The sequence below is a fragment of the Propithecus coquereli genome, unplaced genomic scaffold (assembly GCF_000956105.1).
Source record: "Propithecus coquereli isolate 6110/MARCELLA unplaced genomic scaffold, Pcoq_1.0 Scaffold5, whole genome shotgun sequence".
In the NCBI taxonomy this organism is placed as follows: Eukaryota; Metazoa; Chordata; class Mammalia; order Primates; family Indriidae; genus Propithecus; species Propithecus coquereli.
Genome location: NW_012150840.1, coordinates 15,118,532 through 15,131,322, shown reverse-complemented (window position 1 = coordinate 15,131,322; position 12,791 = coordinate 15,118,532). Strand labels below are relative to the sequence as shown.

The following is a 12,791-nucleotide window of genomic DNA, read 5'->3' as shown; positions in this document are numbered from 1 at the left end:
AGACGGGGTCTCGCTCTTGCTCAGGCTGGTTTCGAACTCCTGAGCTCAAACAATCCACCCGCCTCGGCCTCCCAGGGAGCTAGGATTACAGGCGTGAGCCACCGCGCCCGGCCTGCAAGAGAATATTTTTAAGTGTTCTTTTTTATCCTAATGCCACATTAATGTATGATGTTAGAGTTACTGTTATTATTTGTAGTCTGTTTTCTCATTTGCATTCAATATGAGAAAGAAGAGATAAGTATTAGTATTCATATTTTTTAGTTAGAAAAATTAAGTATATTTTTGTGACTTGCCCATTTAAGTTCGAAGTAAATCTTGGACTAGAACTAAAGTCTCACATCTTTTTGCCCAGGCCTTTTCATTGTTACCCTGTTTAACTTGATTCCTAGGTTTGTTTTGAATGAAACTTGATTACACTTCCCCAGAACTGCATAGTATTATCCATACCAAATATTTATTAGATCTGTGAATTTACAAAGGTTTGATTAGAAGCAGCCCTTTTCCTCTAGAAGGTTATATTTCAGTGGGAAAACAAGTTAGCCATGTTAGTAAACAAACGGTATTTAAGTTGTGTATATATGTGAATGAAAATAGTGGATAAGTATCATTTCAGTGTATGAGCTCTGAAAATTAAGAGATCGTTACATTGAATAAATGTACAGTGAAAGATTCATCAGAGTCTTTTCAAAACAGTTTTAAAGGCCCTGAAGAGGCATTCGAAAGTATGGGGAGGGTCATATAGGTGCAGCTGCTCCTGTGTCAGTAAAGAATTAGAGATATAAAGGAGAGTAGACATTGGGAGCTGCAGGTAAGTCTTCATGAGTAGAGGAGAATGTGATACATAAGTATGACAGGAGATTACAGAGTTGCAAATGGGGCATGACATTCTTAACCAGAAAAGGTAAATAAAAATCACTGGAGAAGTCTAAATTTATAAAATTAGGGGCAAGTTTAGTATTTTAATTTTACAGGAATCTGTAGTTAGCTACAGATAACTGTCCTTCAGTTTTCTACTTCTCCAATATCTAGTCCTACTACAGTCCCTGTCATGACTAGCAGTCTGTCATAGTGTCTTCAGTAGAATCTTTGAGATCTACCCCCACCCCATATTTTTACCTGGAACTGACATCATGCAAATTAAGTGTAGCAACAAAATAACAACATCTTAATGCTTTACTTTCCCCAGGCCTGCAATAAATTATAGTGTTTAATTGTATGCAGAACCTATCACTAAAATCTGTTTAAAGGAAAAATAAAAGGAGTCAGTCTCTGCCCCTCTAGGAAGTTTTCTCTCTAGGCTTAGAGATGAGGGTGTGAATTAATTTGCTGCCAGGCAAGAGGAAAGCACGATACCTGTCACTGTGTTGTAGGATGACTCACTGGTTGTGTGGAAGGAAGTTGATTTGACCCGCCTGTCTGAGAAGGAACGTCGTGATGCCTTGAATGAGATTGTTATTCTGGCGCTGCTGCAGCATGACAACATTATTGCCTACTACAATCACTTCATGGACAATACCACCCTGCTGATTGAGCTGGAGTATTGTAATGGTAAGGTGGAATTCAGTGGGACTTCCTCAGGCAAGACATTCTTACACTCATACTTACCTTGAGGAGGAGAGTACAAGAAATGGCATATAGAGTGATAGAAACTTTAAATGGATTTCTAGAGTTTAAGAGAAATATTTCAGGCCTTGGAGAGTTTTAAAGTGATGTACAAAATAAGGGGAGGGATTTTTCCCCTGCATACTCAAATTTTCCCTTGTGATTATAGTTCCATGTTGAAATTATTTCTTCAATTGGATTTTACATTTATTTTTCAAGGTTTTGCCTCACGAAATGACATTAGTTAGCCATTAGAGTGTGGCTTGGCACCATTTGGTGCAATATTTAATGAAATCTTTTAGATGATATTTATTCGTATTGCCTTGGGCTAAATCTGTCCTATTGAAAAGTGGCCCAAAAATTATAACTAAGTGAAAATGATATGTAGTAAAGCATGGCTTTATTTATCTGATCTCTGATTTCTTCGGACCATTTTGCTTGTATGATAGCATTATTGCCTAGTGTTAAGAAAACAGACTCTGAACCCAGATCCCAATTTCCACTACTTTCTAGCTTATAACCTTGAGCAAGGAATTTAACTTCTGTATGCTTCGGTTTCTTCATTTTAAAATGAATTTGTTGATAACAATACCTACTTTCTAGGGTTGTCGTATTAAATGAAATGAATATGTAAAGCCCATAGCATGGTACTTGGTATGTGGCAAGTGTTTGATACCTGCTGCGCTGGCCGCTATCTTTATTGCACAAGAGAACCCCCCCCAAAGCCCTTTCTTGAATGGTATAAAGAGGTCCCAACGTATTCTTCACTTAGAACTTTCTTGTCTAGACTCGTGTATGATTGCTTCTTGTTCTGATCATGATCAATGCTAAATATTTGAGATTATATTAGAAAGTTTTGAAGTAGCAGAAACCTTAAGTAGTTAAAGTCCTTTGTGTTTAGGAGGAACTAGAACAAATGATACATTTATTGAAACTTTGAGATACTAAATTGCAGGGAAAGAGAAGTTGCAAAAACTTAGCCAGGGCTAAAGTGTAAGTTGTAGTTGCGGGTGGAAAGTAAGATGAACCATGATCATTTGTAGTCCATATTATTTGGTAAAGGAAAGAGAAAAGCAAATTCACACTTATTTCACAGGAAGGAATTAATAACGGGAATAATTATTGGAAACAATCTAGGAGTGGACCTTAAATTTTGGGAAAACTTTTCAGTGTGAAGTGGAAAGAAAAAGAATTTGTTTATATACATCCTGTATGTACGAAACATTTCATTATAGGTATAATCCAAATGTTCTGGTAGTCACACTGGGAGAGTTGTTATAAAAATATTGCACATTCCTTAAAAGGAACTATGGAAAAGTAAATAATCTGATTTTGAAGATATTTCACTAACTGGGGACTATAGGAATGGCCTTTACTCTCATTTTTTCTAAAAATGTCATTCTTTTTTTGTATTGAGCCTCTTTTGTTAGGGAGGGAGATCTTTGAAGAATATTTCTGATTCTGGGTGATGCGAGTAGTTTTATACCCATGTGAAAAGCCAAGAGGGAAGAAGTAGTTTCCTTTGGAGAGAAACAGAATCCTTCATTTCCTTGTATCAGTTGTTAAAACCCTGTTAGAACTCAGGAGGCTGAGGCAAGGCAGGAGGATTGCTGGAGCCTTTGAGTTTGCAGTGAGTTGTGATCATGCCACTGCACTCCAGCCTGGGTGACAGAGTAAGACCCTGTCTCAAAAAAAATCCCTATTAGATATAGGATCCAAGTTTTGATCTATATTAAGCAATTCAAACTTGTCTGTTGTTTAATTGCAGGAGGGAACCTGTATGACAAAATCCTTCGTCAGAAGGACAAGTTGTTTGAGGAAGAGGTAATTCATATTTCTATGGAAGGAAGCTAGAATTATAATGTTGTAATTCTTGCATTCTAGTTGTGTATTTACTCTTCGAACAGTGAAGAGTGTTTTTTTCCTTTTGTTCAGACTCCTTCCAGGCTCTGATATTCATGAGAAAGGAAACCTCTAACAAGGAAACTTTCTCTAGCTGCTTCCTAAACGTTTTACCTCCACATCATGATTCTCTATGGGCTTTCTTTCCTGGTTCTGTTACTGCATACTGGTATGCCCAGTTTTCTATACCTTTGCATTTTTCCTGGGTTTCTTTCCACAAATCTGCTTCACCATATTATATTTCATAATGACTTTGGAACGATTTTATGATAACCTGCTTTTTTTTTTTTTTTACCCCTACACTTTTCTTTGCCTACTCAACCTACAAGCAGAAGACGTTAAGTCATGTTGAATCATAACCTCTGGTTGCAGCTTCCTTTGTTTTGTTCGTGTGTGTGTGTGTGTGTGTGTGTGTGTGTATGTGTGTGTTTATTTAAGTGGAACTTTTTGTTTCTAATCCAAATATAATTTATTTTGTCTCTGCAGATGGTGGTGTGGTACCTGTTTCAGATTGTTTCAGCAGTGAGCTGTATCCATAAAGCTGGAATCCTTCATAGGTAATCAGTAAAAAATTTATGGGATGGATTCCTCCGCACCAATCCAACCCCAACCCTGGCTACCTCCTATCAGTACTTTTATTTTCTTAATGAAGCAGTTGTAGTTTTTCCATTGATATAATTAGGAAAGGAAAGCATGAGTAATGGGAGATGATAACTTGCTTCCTGAGGTGAAACCATGTTTGTGATCTAGGAAGAATCTCCTCAATGCCTAAGTACTACTTGATCTTTTCTTTCTTTTTTTTTTTTTTTTTGAGACAGAGTCTTACTGTGTTGCCGTGGCTAGAGTGCCATGGCGTCATCCTAGCTCACAGCAACCTCAAACTCCTGGGCTCAAGCGATCCTCCTGCCTTAGCCTCCCGAGTAGCTGGGACTACAGGCATGCGCCACCATGCCCGGCTAATTTTTCTGTATATTTTTAGTTGTCCAATTAATTTGTTTCTATTTTTAGTAGAGACGGGGTCTCACTCTTGCTCAGGCTGGTCTCAAACTCCTGAGCTCAAACAATCCGCCCGCCTCAGCCTCCCAGAGAGCTAGGATTACAGGCGTGAGCCACCGCACCCGGCCTGATCTTTTCTTTTACAGATATTTAGAGTTCAGTTTGTTAATTCGTCAGTAAAGCATAGAAGGCACTATGAGAAGTAGTATTAGTTTAGTTGGAATTAATAATAAATGTTTTCTCTGAGCAATAATAATTTTGCAATTGTTTTTAATTCTATAATTAAGTTCCTTTAATTTAAATAAAAGCCTATTTATTTTGTACAATTAATTGTATAAACTTACCAGGTCTTTGGGGATAAAAAAACAAATTTCCATTCATTTTCTAGCTATAGAAGAGAACCATTATAAGAACACTTTCACATCATTATACCCTTTTTAAGTGAGCTGTTGACCGTTGCCAGTGATTATGATATATAGGGTTTCTTTTTTATTGATTTATTCATTCAGTTAACATCTATTTCTTGATAGCTATTGAATGGCTACTGTTGCATGCTGTTGTTTTCTTTTTAAAAGTAACAAGGTATATTGTTCAGGTTTATTCACATCTTTCAAGAAAGGAAGCCAGGGTGAATCAGGCACAGTTTATTTTGTTTTACATGTGGCAAAACTGGTAATTCATCATTAGAAAAATAGCCAGTGATTTTATTTAGATGATCTAAACAGTCTAGTCATGTTTTCGTTGGGACATACAGCCTCTTCTCTTGAACAGATTATTTGAAACTTTTGATACCAACCAAGAGTTAAAATTGCCTTGATAACACTGAATTCAAGGTATAGGTGGTAGTTGAAGGGGCAGTGTGTCTTATAGGAATTATGTTTACCTAGAGCACCATTTTCCTCGGCTCACTCTCTGAACTTTGCCTAATGGCTCCATTGGTATGGAGGACATTCCTATGCTATGAAGCCATAGAAGATGAAGTTAACTCTCTGCCTTTACTCCTTTGAGTTCCCTCTTCAATGTTAAACTGCATGTGAAAGTGGTGACCACCGTATGGCATGTTTAGAACCCCATAACAAAATCTGAGCAGCAGTAACACACTCATTTTTATTCTGTACTAATCCTGGGCAGTGTGGGGGACGAAATAAAACAATTAACTATACGGACTGAATATGCACATCTTCTTTTTTTTCAGAGATATAAAGACATTAAATATTTTTCTGACCAAGGCAAACCTGATAAAACTTGGAGATTATGGCCTAGCAAAGAAACTTAATTCTGAGTATTCCATGGCTGAGACGGTATGTATGTGCTGCCCTTGAATCTCAATTCTTTTTTACTTTTCCCTTCCAGCACTGTGAGGTATAGCTATACCTCCTAAATCTTGCACTCTTTTTTCAGTGTTCTTGCAAGTTCTCCATACTTATAATGCAAATCTTTAGAAGTCTTTTTCCTGGGCTCATTAGTAGGCATGTACATGGTCAGGTGTTCTTTCAGGAGTCAATGTCCACGTTACGGCTCTGACTTCATAACCCTTTCTAACACTGACTAGAGACTTTTCTAAAAGCAACAGAATGCTTTGTTTTTTCCAGTCTAAGATCTTTAGTAGATTTTGCTTTATCTGTTATTTAATGTTTGAGCTCAAGGTGTCAGACATCTCTTTTTGTGTTTCCTTTGAATGTTTCTTCAGGTTCAAAGAGAAGCCCTATATTTCAAATAAAGGCTGATGCCCAGGCAACAGTCTGTTCCTTAATATCATACATAGTCTGCTCTACAGGGCTCTCTTCTTACCTGATTTTGAGAAAGACATGGAATAGACATAAGTTGATCTTTAGGATAGTGATCTTATGCTTTTAAGAATTATAAAACCCAGTTATTAACTCTTCTGGTTTCACAATGCTCTGTCCTTAAAAGAACTTGAAAATGTAAGTTAATAAAATTAATTTTGTCCTGAAGTTTTTTGATAATGTCAAGATATGCCTGCAAGCAAATTAGACATCCTGGGTTGGCAGTCTCTGCTTCAGGGACTCAGTTTTGGGTATGAGAGTGGCCAAAATGTACTTCTGAGAAAGCAATCTTGTCCTTATATGGATTTTTCTCATCAAGAACAATCTGATAAAACCCAAGATTGACTTTTTTTAGCCAGTTAGATGCAAAGAAGGAATGATGTGAAAATTTATAAATGCCATGTAAGCCATATGAAAATTCTTTGCTTTGCTGATTGAAGATGGTTATCAGTTCTGTTAGAACTGCTGGGGCATTCATTGTTTCTAATCTTGGGAGAGACATGAGTTCTACTTAGGACATTTTTATTTTCCAATCCATTCTTAAATTCAGAAAATCTTTTTCAAATTCAAAGAAAAATTTACTAGCTATGTTTGACAGATGTCAAATTGGGCCATTTAAAAAGTTTTATTAGTTAAAATGTATTCAGTATTTTAGTTAAAATGTTTAACCCTTTCATTCAATTACTGTCTCCCCACTGTCAGTGTTTGGTTTTTTTCCACTGGTGAACTTTACTAAATGTGTATCTGTGTAAAGTTTTTGGTAGGCCTTAATTGCCTAAAACCTCTGTGGTCTACAAATCACAGAGCTATTGAGCCCCCCAATTTACCACAATGCTTTTATCACAGAGACTGTCCCTTTGTACTTGGCCTAAGAGATTTGATATTAAAAAGATTTCTCCCTATAGTGGCATCATCTCATAAAAACCATTTTGGAATCTGCTGATGAATGTTTTATGGTTGTTATCACTAGTTCCTGGGAAATTTAATTTAGCTGTTGAAATGTTAATATAGTTAACCTCAGAAGGGAAGTTATTCTTTGATTGTTTTCTTTCTTGTTCAGCTTGTGGGAACCCCATATTACATGTCTCCAGAGCTCTGTCAAGGAGTAAAATACAATTTCAAGTCTGATATCTGGGCAGTAGGCTGCGTCATTTTTGAACTGCTTACGCTAAAGAGAACGTTTGATGCTACAGTAAGTTGGTGTATCCGCCCCTACATTGTCCTTGAAAATGGTACAACTTGGTCAAACAAATCAACTTTATTTATCCCCAGACTTCTGAGTTCTTGAACAGAAATCAACTGCAGACAAAAATAATCTGTATTCAGGCACTGGATTAGTAATATGTTATTAAAATGCTATAGACCCTGTTTATCTTCAACTTGAATTCCCCGTTGAAATATTGAATTTGTTGACTATAATTTTAAAACTGGCTATAGGGTCAAATTATGTGATGCTGCAGTTTGGAAAAGCCGTTTTATTTCATATGCTTCAGTACATCGTTTTTTAAAAAGCTAAGGCAAATTATATAATGCCCATTAAGATAGTTTTGATCTTTTTTATGAAAATTATGCTTTTACTGTTGTTAAAGATTGTCGTTGCTTCATGGACAACAAATCCCTTTAACTTTTTTTTTTTCTTTTTCTAAATAAATTAAAGTACAGCCTGGTGTGAAGCAGCACTTCTCAAACTTTAATATGCATACAAAATCACCGGGGCATCATGTTAATATGCAGATTCCATTGGGGGGTGCTTGATATTCTACGTTTCTAACAAGCTCCCAGGTGATGCTGATGCTCTCAGTCCATGGACCAGATTTTGAGTGGCTAAAGTAGATTCACATCCAGTCTCCTCTGCCAACCCAGATGTGAGAATTTGGGCAAATCACTTCATTTCTCTGATCCTCTATTTCATTATCTATAATATGAGAACAATATTAGCCTCACAGAGATTCTCTAATAATATGTGTGAAAAATACAAATGTAAAATAATGCAAATTCACTAGCCTTTCATGAGACCCATTTGTTTTTCTTTGCTTTTTTTTTTTTATTTCAAAATATTAAAGAAGTATAAATGTTTTAGGTTACATGGATCATTTTTGTAATGCTTGAGTCCCAGCTATAGGTATGCCCATCACCCAAATAGTGTTAATTGTACCCATTAGGTTTGTTTTTTTCCCCTATCCCCTCCCCTCCTCCCCACTCCCCCTGGTTGATTTCCACTGAGTTTTATTTCCCTCTGTGCACATGTGTGCTGGTTTGTTAGTTTCAGTTTAATAGTGAATACATATGGTGTTTGGTTTTCCATTCTTGAGATACTTCACTTAGGAGAATGGTCTCCAGTTCCATCCACATTGTTGCAAAAGGTATTAATTTATCTTTTTTATGGCTGAGTAATACTCTGTGTTATACATATACCACATTTTATTAATCCATTCATGAGTTGATGGGCACTTGGGTTGATTCTACATCTTTGCAATTGTGAATTGTGCTGCAGTAAACATTCGAGTGCAGATGTCTTTTTGATGGAAAATCTTTTCCTTTGGGTAAATACTCAATAGTGGGATTGCTAGATTGAATGGTAGGTCTACTTTTAATTCTTTGAGTAATTGCCATACTGTTTTCCATAGAGGTTTTACTAATATGCAGTCCCACCAACAATGTATAAGCATTCCTGTCTCTCTGCATCCACACCAGCATCTATTGTTTTTGGACATTTTTTTTGTTTATTTATTTTTTTGTGTGACAGAATCTCGCTCTATTGCCTGGGCTAGACTGGCATGGTGTCAGCCTAGCTCACAGCAACCTCAAACCCCTGGGCTCAAGTGATCCTCCTGCCTCAGCCTCCCAAGTAACTGGCACTACAGGCACACACCACCACATCTGGCTAATTTTTTCTATTTTTAGTAGAGACAGGGTCTCCCTCTTGCTCAGGCTGGTCTTGAACTCCTGAGCTCAAGTGATCCTCCTGCCTCGGCCTCCCAGAGTGCCAGGATTACAGGTGTGAGCCACCGTGCCCACCCTGTTTTTGGACTTTTTAATAAAAGCCATTCTAACTGGGATAAGGTGATACCTCATTGTGGTTTTAATTTGCATTTCCCTGATGATTAGTGACATTGAACATTTTTTCATATATTTATTGATCATTTGTCTTTCTTCTTTTGAGAAGCTTCTGTTCATGTATTTTGCCCGTTTTTTAACAGGGTTGTTTTATTCTTTTTCTTGCTGATTTGCTTTAGTTCTTTGTAAATTCTGGTTAGTAGCCCTTTATCAGACGTATAGCTTGCAAATACTTTCTCCCATTCTGTAGGTTGTCTGTTGTTTCCTTAGCTGTGCAGAAGCTTTTTACTTTAATCAAATCCTGTTTATTGTTTTTGTTGTTGCCACAATTACCACTGGGGGTCTTAGTCATAACTTCGTCACCTAAGCTGATATCTATAAGAGTTTTTCCTACATTTTTCTCTAGAATTCTTATGGTTTCATGCCTTAGATCTAGTTCTTTTATTCATCTTGAATTAATTTTTGTGAGTGGTGAGACGTAAGGGTCCTGTTTCATTCTTCTGCATGTGGCTATCCAGTTTTCCCATCACCATTTATTGAATAGGACTTCTTTTCCCCAGTGTACATTGTTGTCTGTTTTGTCAAAGATCATTTGGTTGTAGATAGATGATTTTACGTCTGGGTTCTGTGTTCTGTTTCATTAGTCTATGTCTCTGTTTTTGTACTAGTACCACGCTGTTTTGATTACTATGGCCTTGTAGTATAGTTTGAAGTCTGGTAATGTTTTTTGTTTTTGGGGGTTTTTTTCTTGAGACAGAGTCTCAGTCTGTTCCCCTGAGTAGAGTGCCATGGCATCAGCCTAGTTCACAGCAACCTCAAACTCCTGGGCTCCAGTGATCCTCCTGCCTCAGCCTCCTGAGTAGCTGGGACTACAGGCACACGCTACCACACCTGGCTAAATTTTTCTGTTTTTAATAGAGACAGGCTCTCACTCTTGCTTAGGCTGGTGTTGAACTCCTTACCTCAAGCAGTCCTCCTGCCTTGGCCTTCCAGAATGCTAGGATTACAAGCGTGAGCCACCATGCCTGGCCTGAAGTTGGGTAATGTGATGCCTCTAGATTTGTTCTTTTTGCTTAAGATTGCTTTGGCTATTTGGGTTCTTTTCTGCTTCCAAACGAAGCATAGAATTATTTTTTCTAGATCTGTGAAGTATGACTTCGGTAATTTGATGGGGATTGCATTGAATTTGTAAATCCCTTTGGGTAGTGTGGACATTTTAACAATATTGATTCTACCTATCCATGGGCATGGTATGTTTTCCCATTTGTGTCCTCTGGAATTTCCCTCCTCAGAGTTTCGTAGTTCTCCTTGTAGAGATCTTTCACCTCCTTAGTGAAGTATATTCCTAGGTATTTTATTTTCTTTGCAGCTATTGTGAATGGTATTGAGTTTTTGATTTGACTCTCACCTTGGCTGTTATTAGTATATAGAAATGCTACTGATTTATGTAAATTGATTTTGTATCCTGAGACTTTGCTGAATTTATTTGTCAATTTCAGGAGACTCTTGGTGGAATCTTTGGGGTTTTCTAGATACAAGATCATATCAACGAAGAGCAATAATTTGATCTCCTCTTTCCTGATTTAGATACACTTAATATTCTTCTCTTGCCTGATTGCTCTAGCAAGGACTTCTAGCACTATGTTGAATAGAAGTGGTGACAGTGGGCATCCTTGTCTTGTTCCACTTCTTAGGGGAAAGGAATGCTTTCAACTTTTCCCCATTCAGTATGATGTTGGCTGTGTGTTTGTCATATATGGCTCTTTATAATTATGAGATGTGTTCCTTAAATGCCTAGTTCATTGAGGGTTTTTATGAAAGGGTGCTGGATTTTGTCAAATGCTTTTTCTGTGTCTATTGAGATGATAATATGATCTTTATTTTTGCTTTTGTTTATGTGGTGAATCACATTTATTGATTTTCATATGTTCAACCATCCTTGCATCCCTGGAATGAAGCCCACTTGATCCTGGTGGATTATTTTTTTGATGTGCTGTTGAATTTGGTTTGCTAGTATTTTATTGAGGATTTTTGCATCCATATTCATAAGGGATATTGGTCTGTAGTTTTCTTTTTTTGTTGTGTCCTTTCCTGGCTTTGCTATCAAGGTGATAATGGCTTTGTAGAATGAGTTGAGGAGGATTCCATCCTTCTCAATATTATGGAATAATTTCTGTATTATGGGTACCAGGTCTTCGTTGTAGATCTGATAGAATTTGTCTGTGAATCCATCTGGTCCAGAGCTTTTTGGGTAGGGGGGTAGTTTTTTATTACTGTTTCAATCTCACTGTTCATTATTGGTCTGTTCTTCCTTGCTGAGTTTTAGTAGGTTGTGTGTTTCCAGGAACTTGTCCATTTCCTCTATGTTCTCTAATTTATGCACGTAGAGATTTACATAGTATTTATGGATTGTGTTTTGTATTTCTTTGGTATCAGTTGTAATGTCACCTTTTTCGTTTCTGATTGAGTTTATTTGAGTCCTTTCTCTTCTGATCTCTAGCAAGAGATCTGTCGATTTTGTTTATCTTTTCAAGATCCAACTTTTTGTTTTGTTAATCCTTTTTTTTTTCCTCGAATTCATTTAGTTCTGCTCTGACCTTTGTTATTTCTTTTCTTCTGCTGGCTTTGGGTTTGGTTTGTTCTTCCTTTTCTAGTTCCTTGAGTTATGACATTAGGTTGTTAATTTGCAGTCTTTCTGTCTTTTTGATGTAGGCATTTAAGGCAATGAATTTTCTCCTGAGGAAGGCTTTTGCTACATTCCATAGATTTTGATAGCTTGTGTCCCCTTTGTCATTAAGTTCAAAGAATTTTTTGATTTCCATCTTAATTTTATTTTTGACCCAATAATCGTTCAGCGGCAGATTGTTTAATTTCCACGACTTTGTGTATGTTTGTTTCTCTTGTGATTGATTTCTAGTTTTATTCCACTGTGGTCTGAGAAGGGACATTGTGTAATTTCAATTTTTTAAAATTTGTTGCGACCTGTTTTGTGGCCTAAAATATGATCAGTGTTGGAGAATGTCCCATATGCTGCTGAGAAGAATGTATATTCTGTAGTTTTTCGGTAGAATGTTCTGTAAATGTTAGGTCCATTTGATTTAGATTTTGGTTTAAGTCCGTTGTTTCTTTATTTATTTTCTGCTTGGATGATTTGTTGAGCCCTGACAATGGGTTGTTGAGGTTCCAAGCAATTACAATGGTGCTGTTTATTTCTTTATTTAGCTCTAGTAAATTTTGCTTTACATATCTGGGAGCTCCTGTGTTGGATGCATATATATTTAGGATTGTTATGTCTTCTTGTTGAATTGCTTCCCTTACCATTATACAACGATCTTCCTTCTCTTTCTTTACCTTTATTGGCTTAAAGTCAATTTTATCTGATATGAGAATGGCTGTACTTGCTCTCTTTTGATTTCTATTTGTGTGGAATATTTTTTTCCATCTTTT

At 36.8% G+C, this 12,791-nt stretch overlaps 1 protein-coding gene across 2 annotated transcripts in view; it reads left to right on the top strand.

The window, feature by feature from the left end:
* The window catches only part of NEK9 (NIMA-related kinase 9), a 45,851-nt gene that overhangs the window by 1,912 nt on the left and 31,148 nt on the right, over positions 1 to 12,791 (top strand). The window contains exons 2-6 of one of the 2 annotated variants that reach the window (XM_012656232.1): positions 1,371 to 1,548; positions 3,371 to 3,426; positions 3,991 to 4,061; positions 5,696 to 5,801; positions 7,348 to 7,479. In XM_012656232.1, the coding sequence (XP_012511686.1) occupies positions 1,371 to 1,548; positions 3,371 to 3,426; positions 3,991 to 4,061; positions 5,696 to 5,801; positions 7,348 to 7,479 (543 nt within the window). The remainder of the gene's footprint in view (positions 1 to 1,370; positions 1,549 to 3,370; positions 3,427 to 3,990; positions 4,062 to 5,695; positions 5,802 to 7,347; positions 7,480 to 12,791) is intronic. The other variant, XM_012656233.1, reaches the window with a different exon arrangement.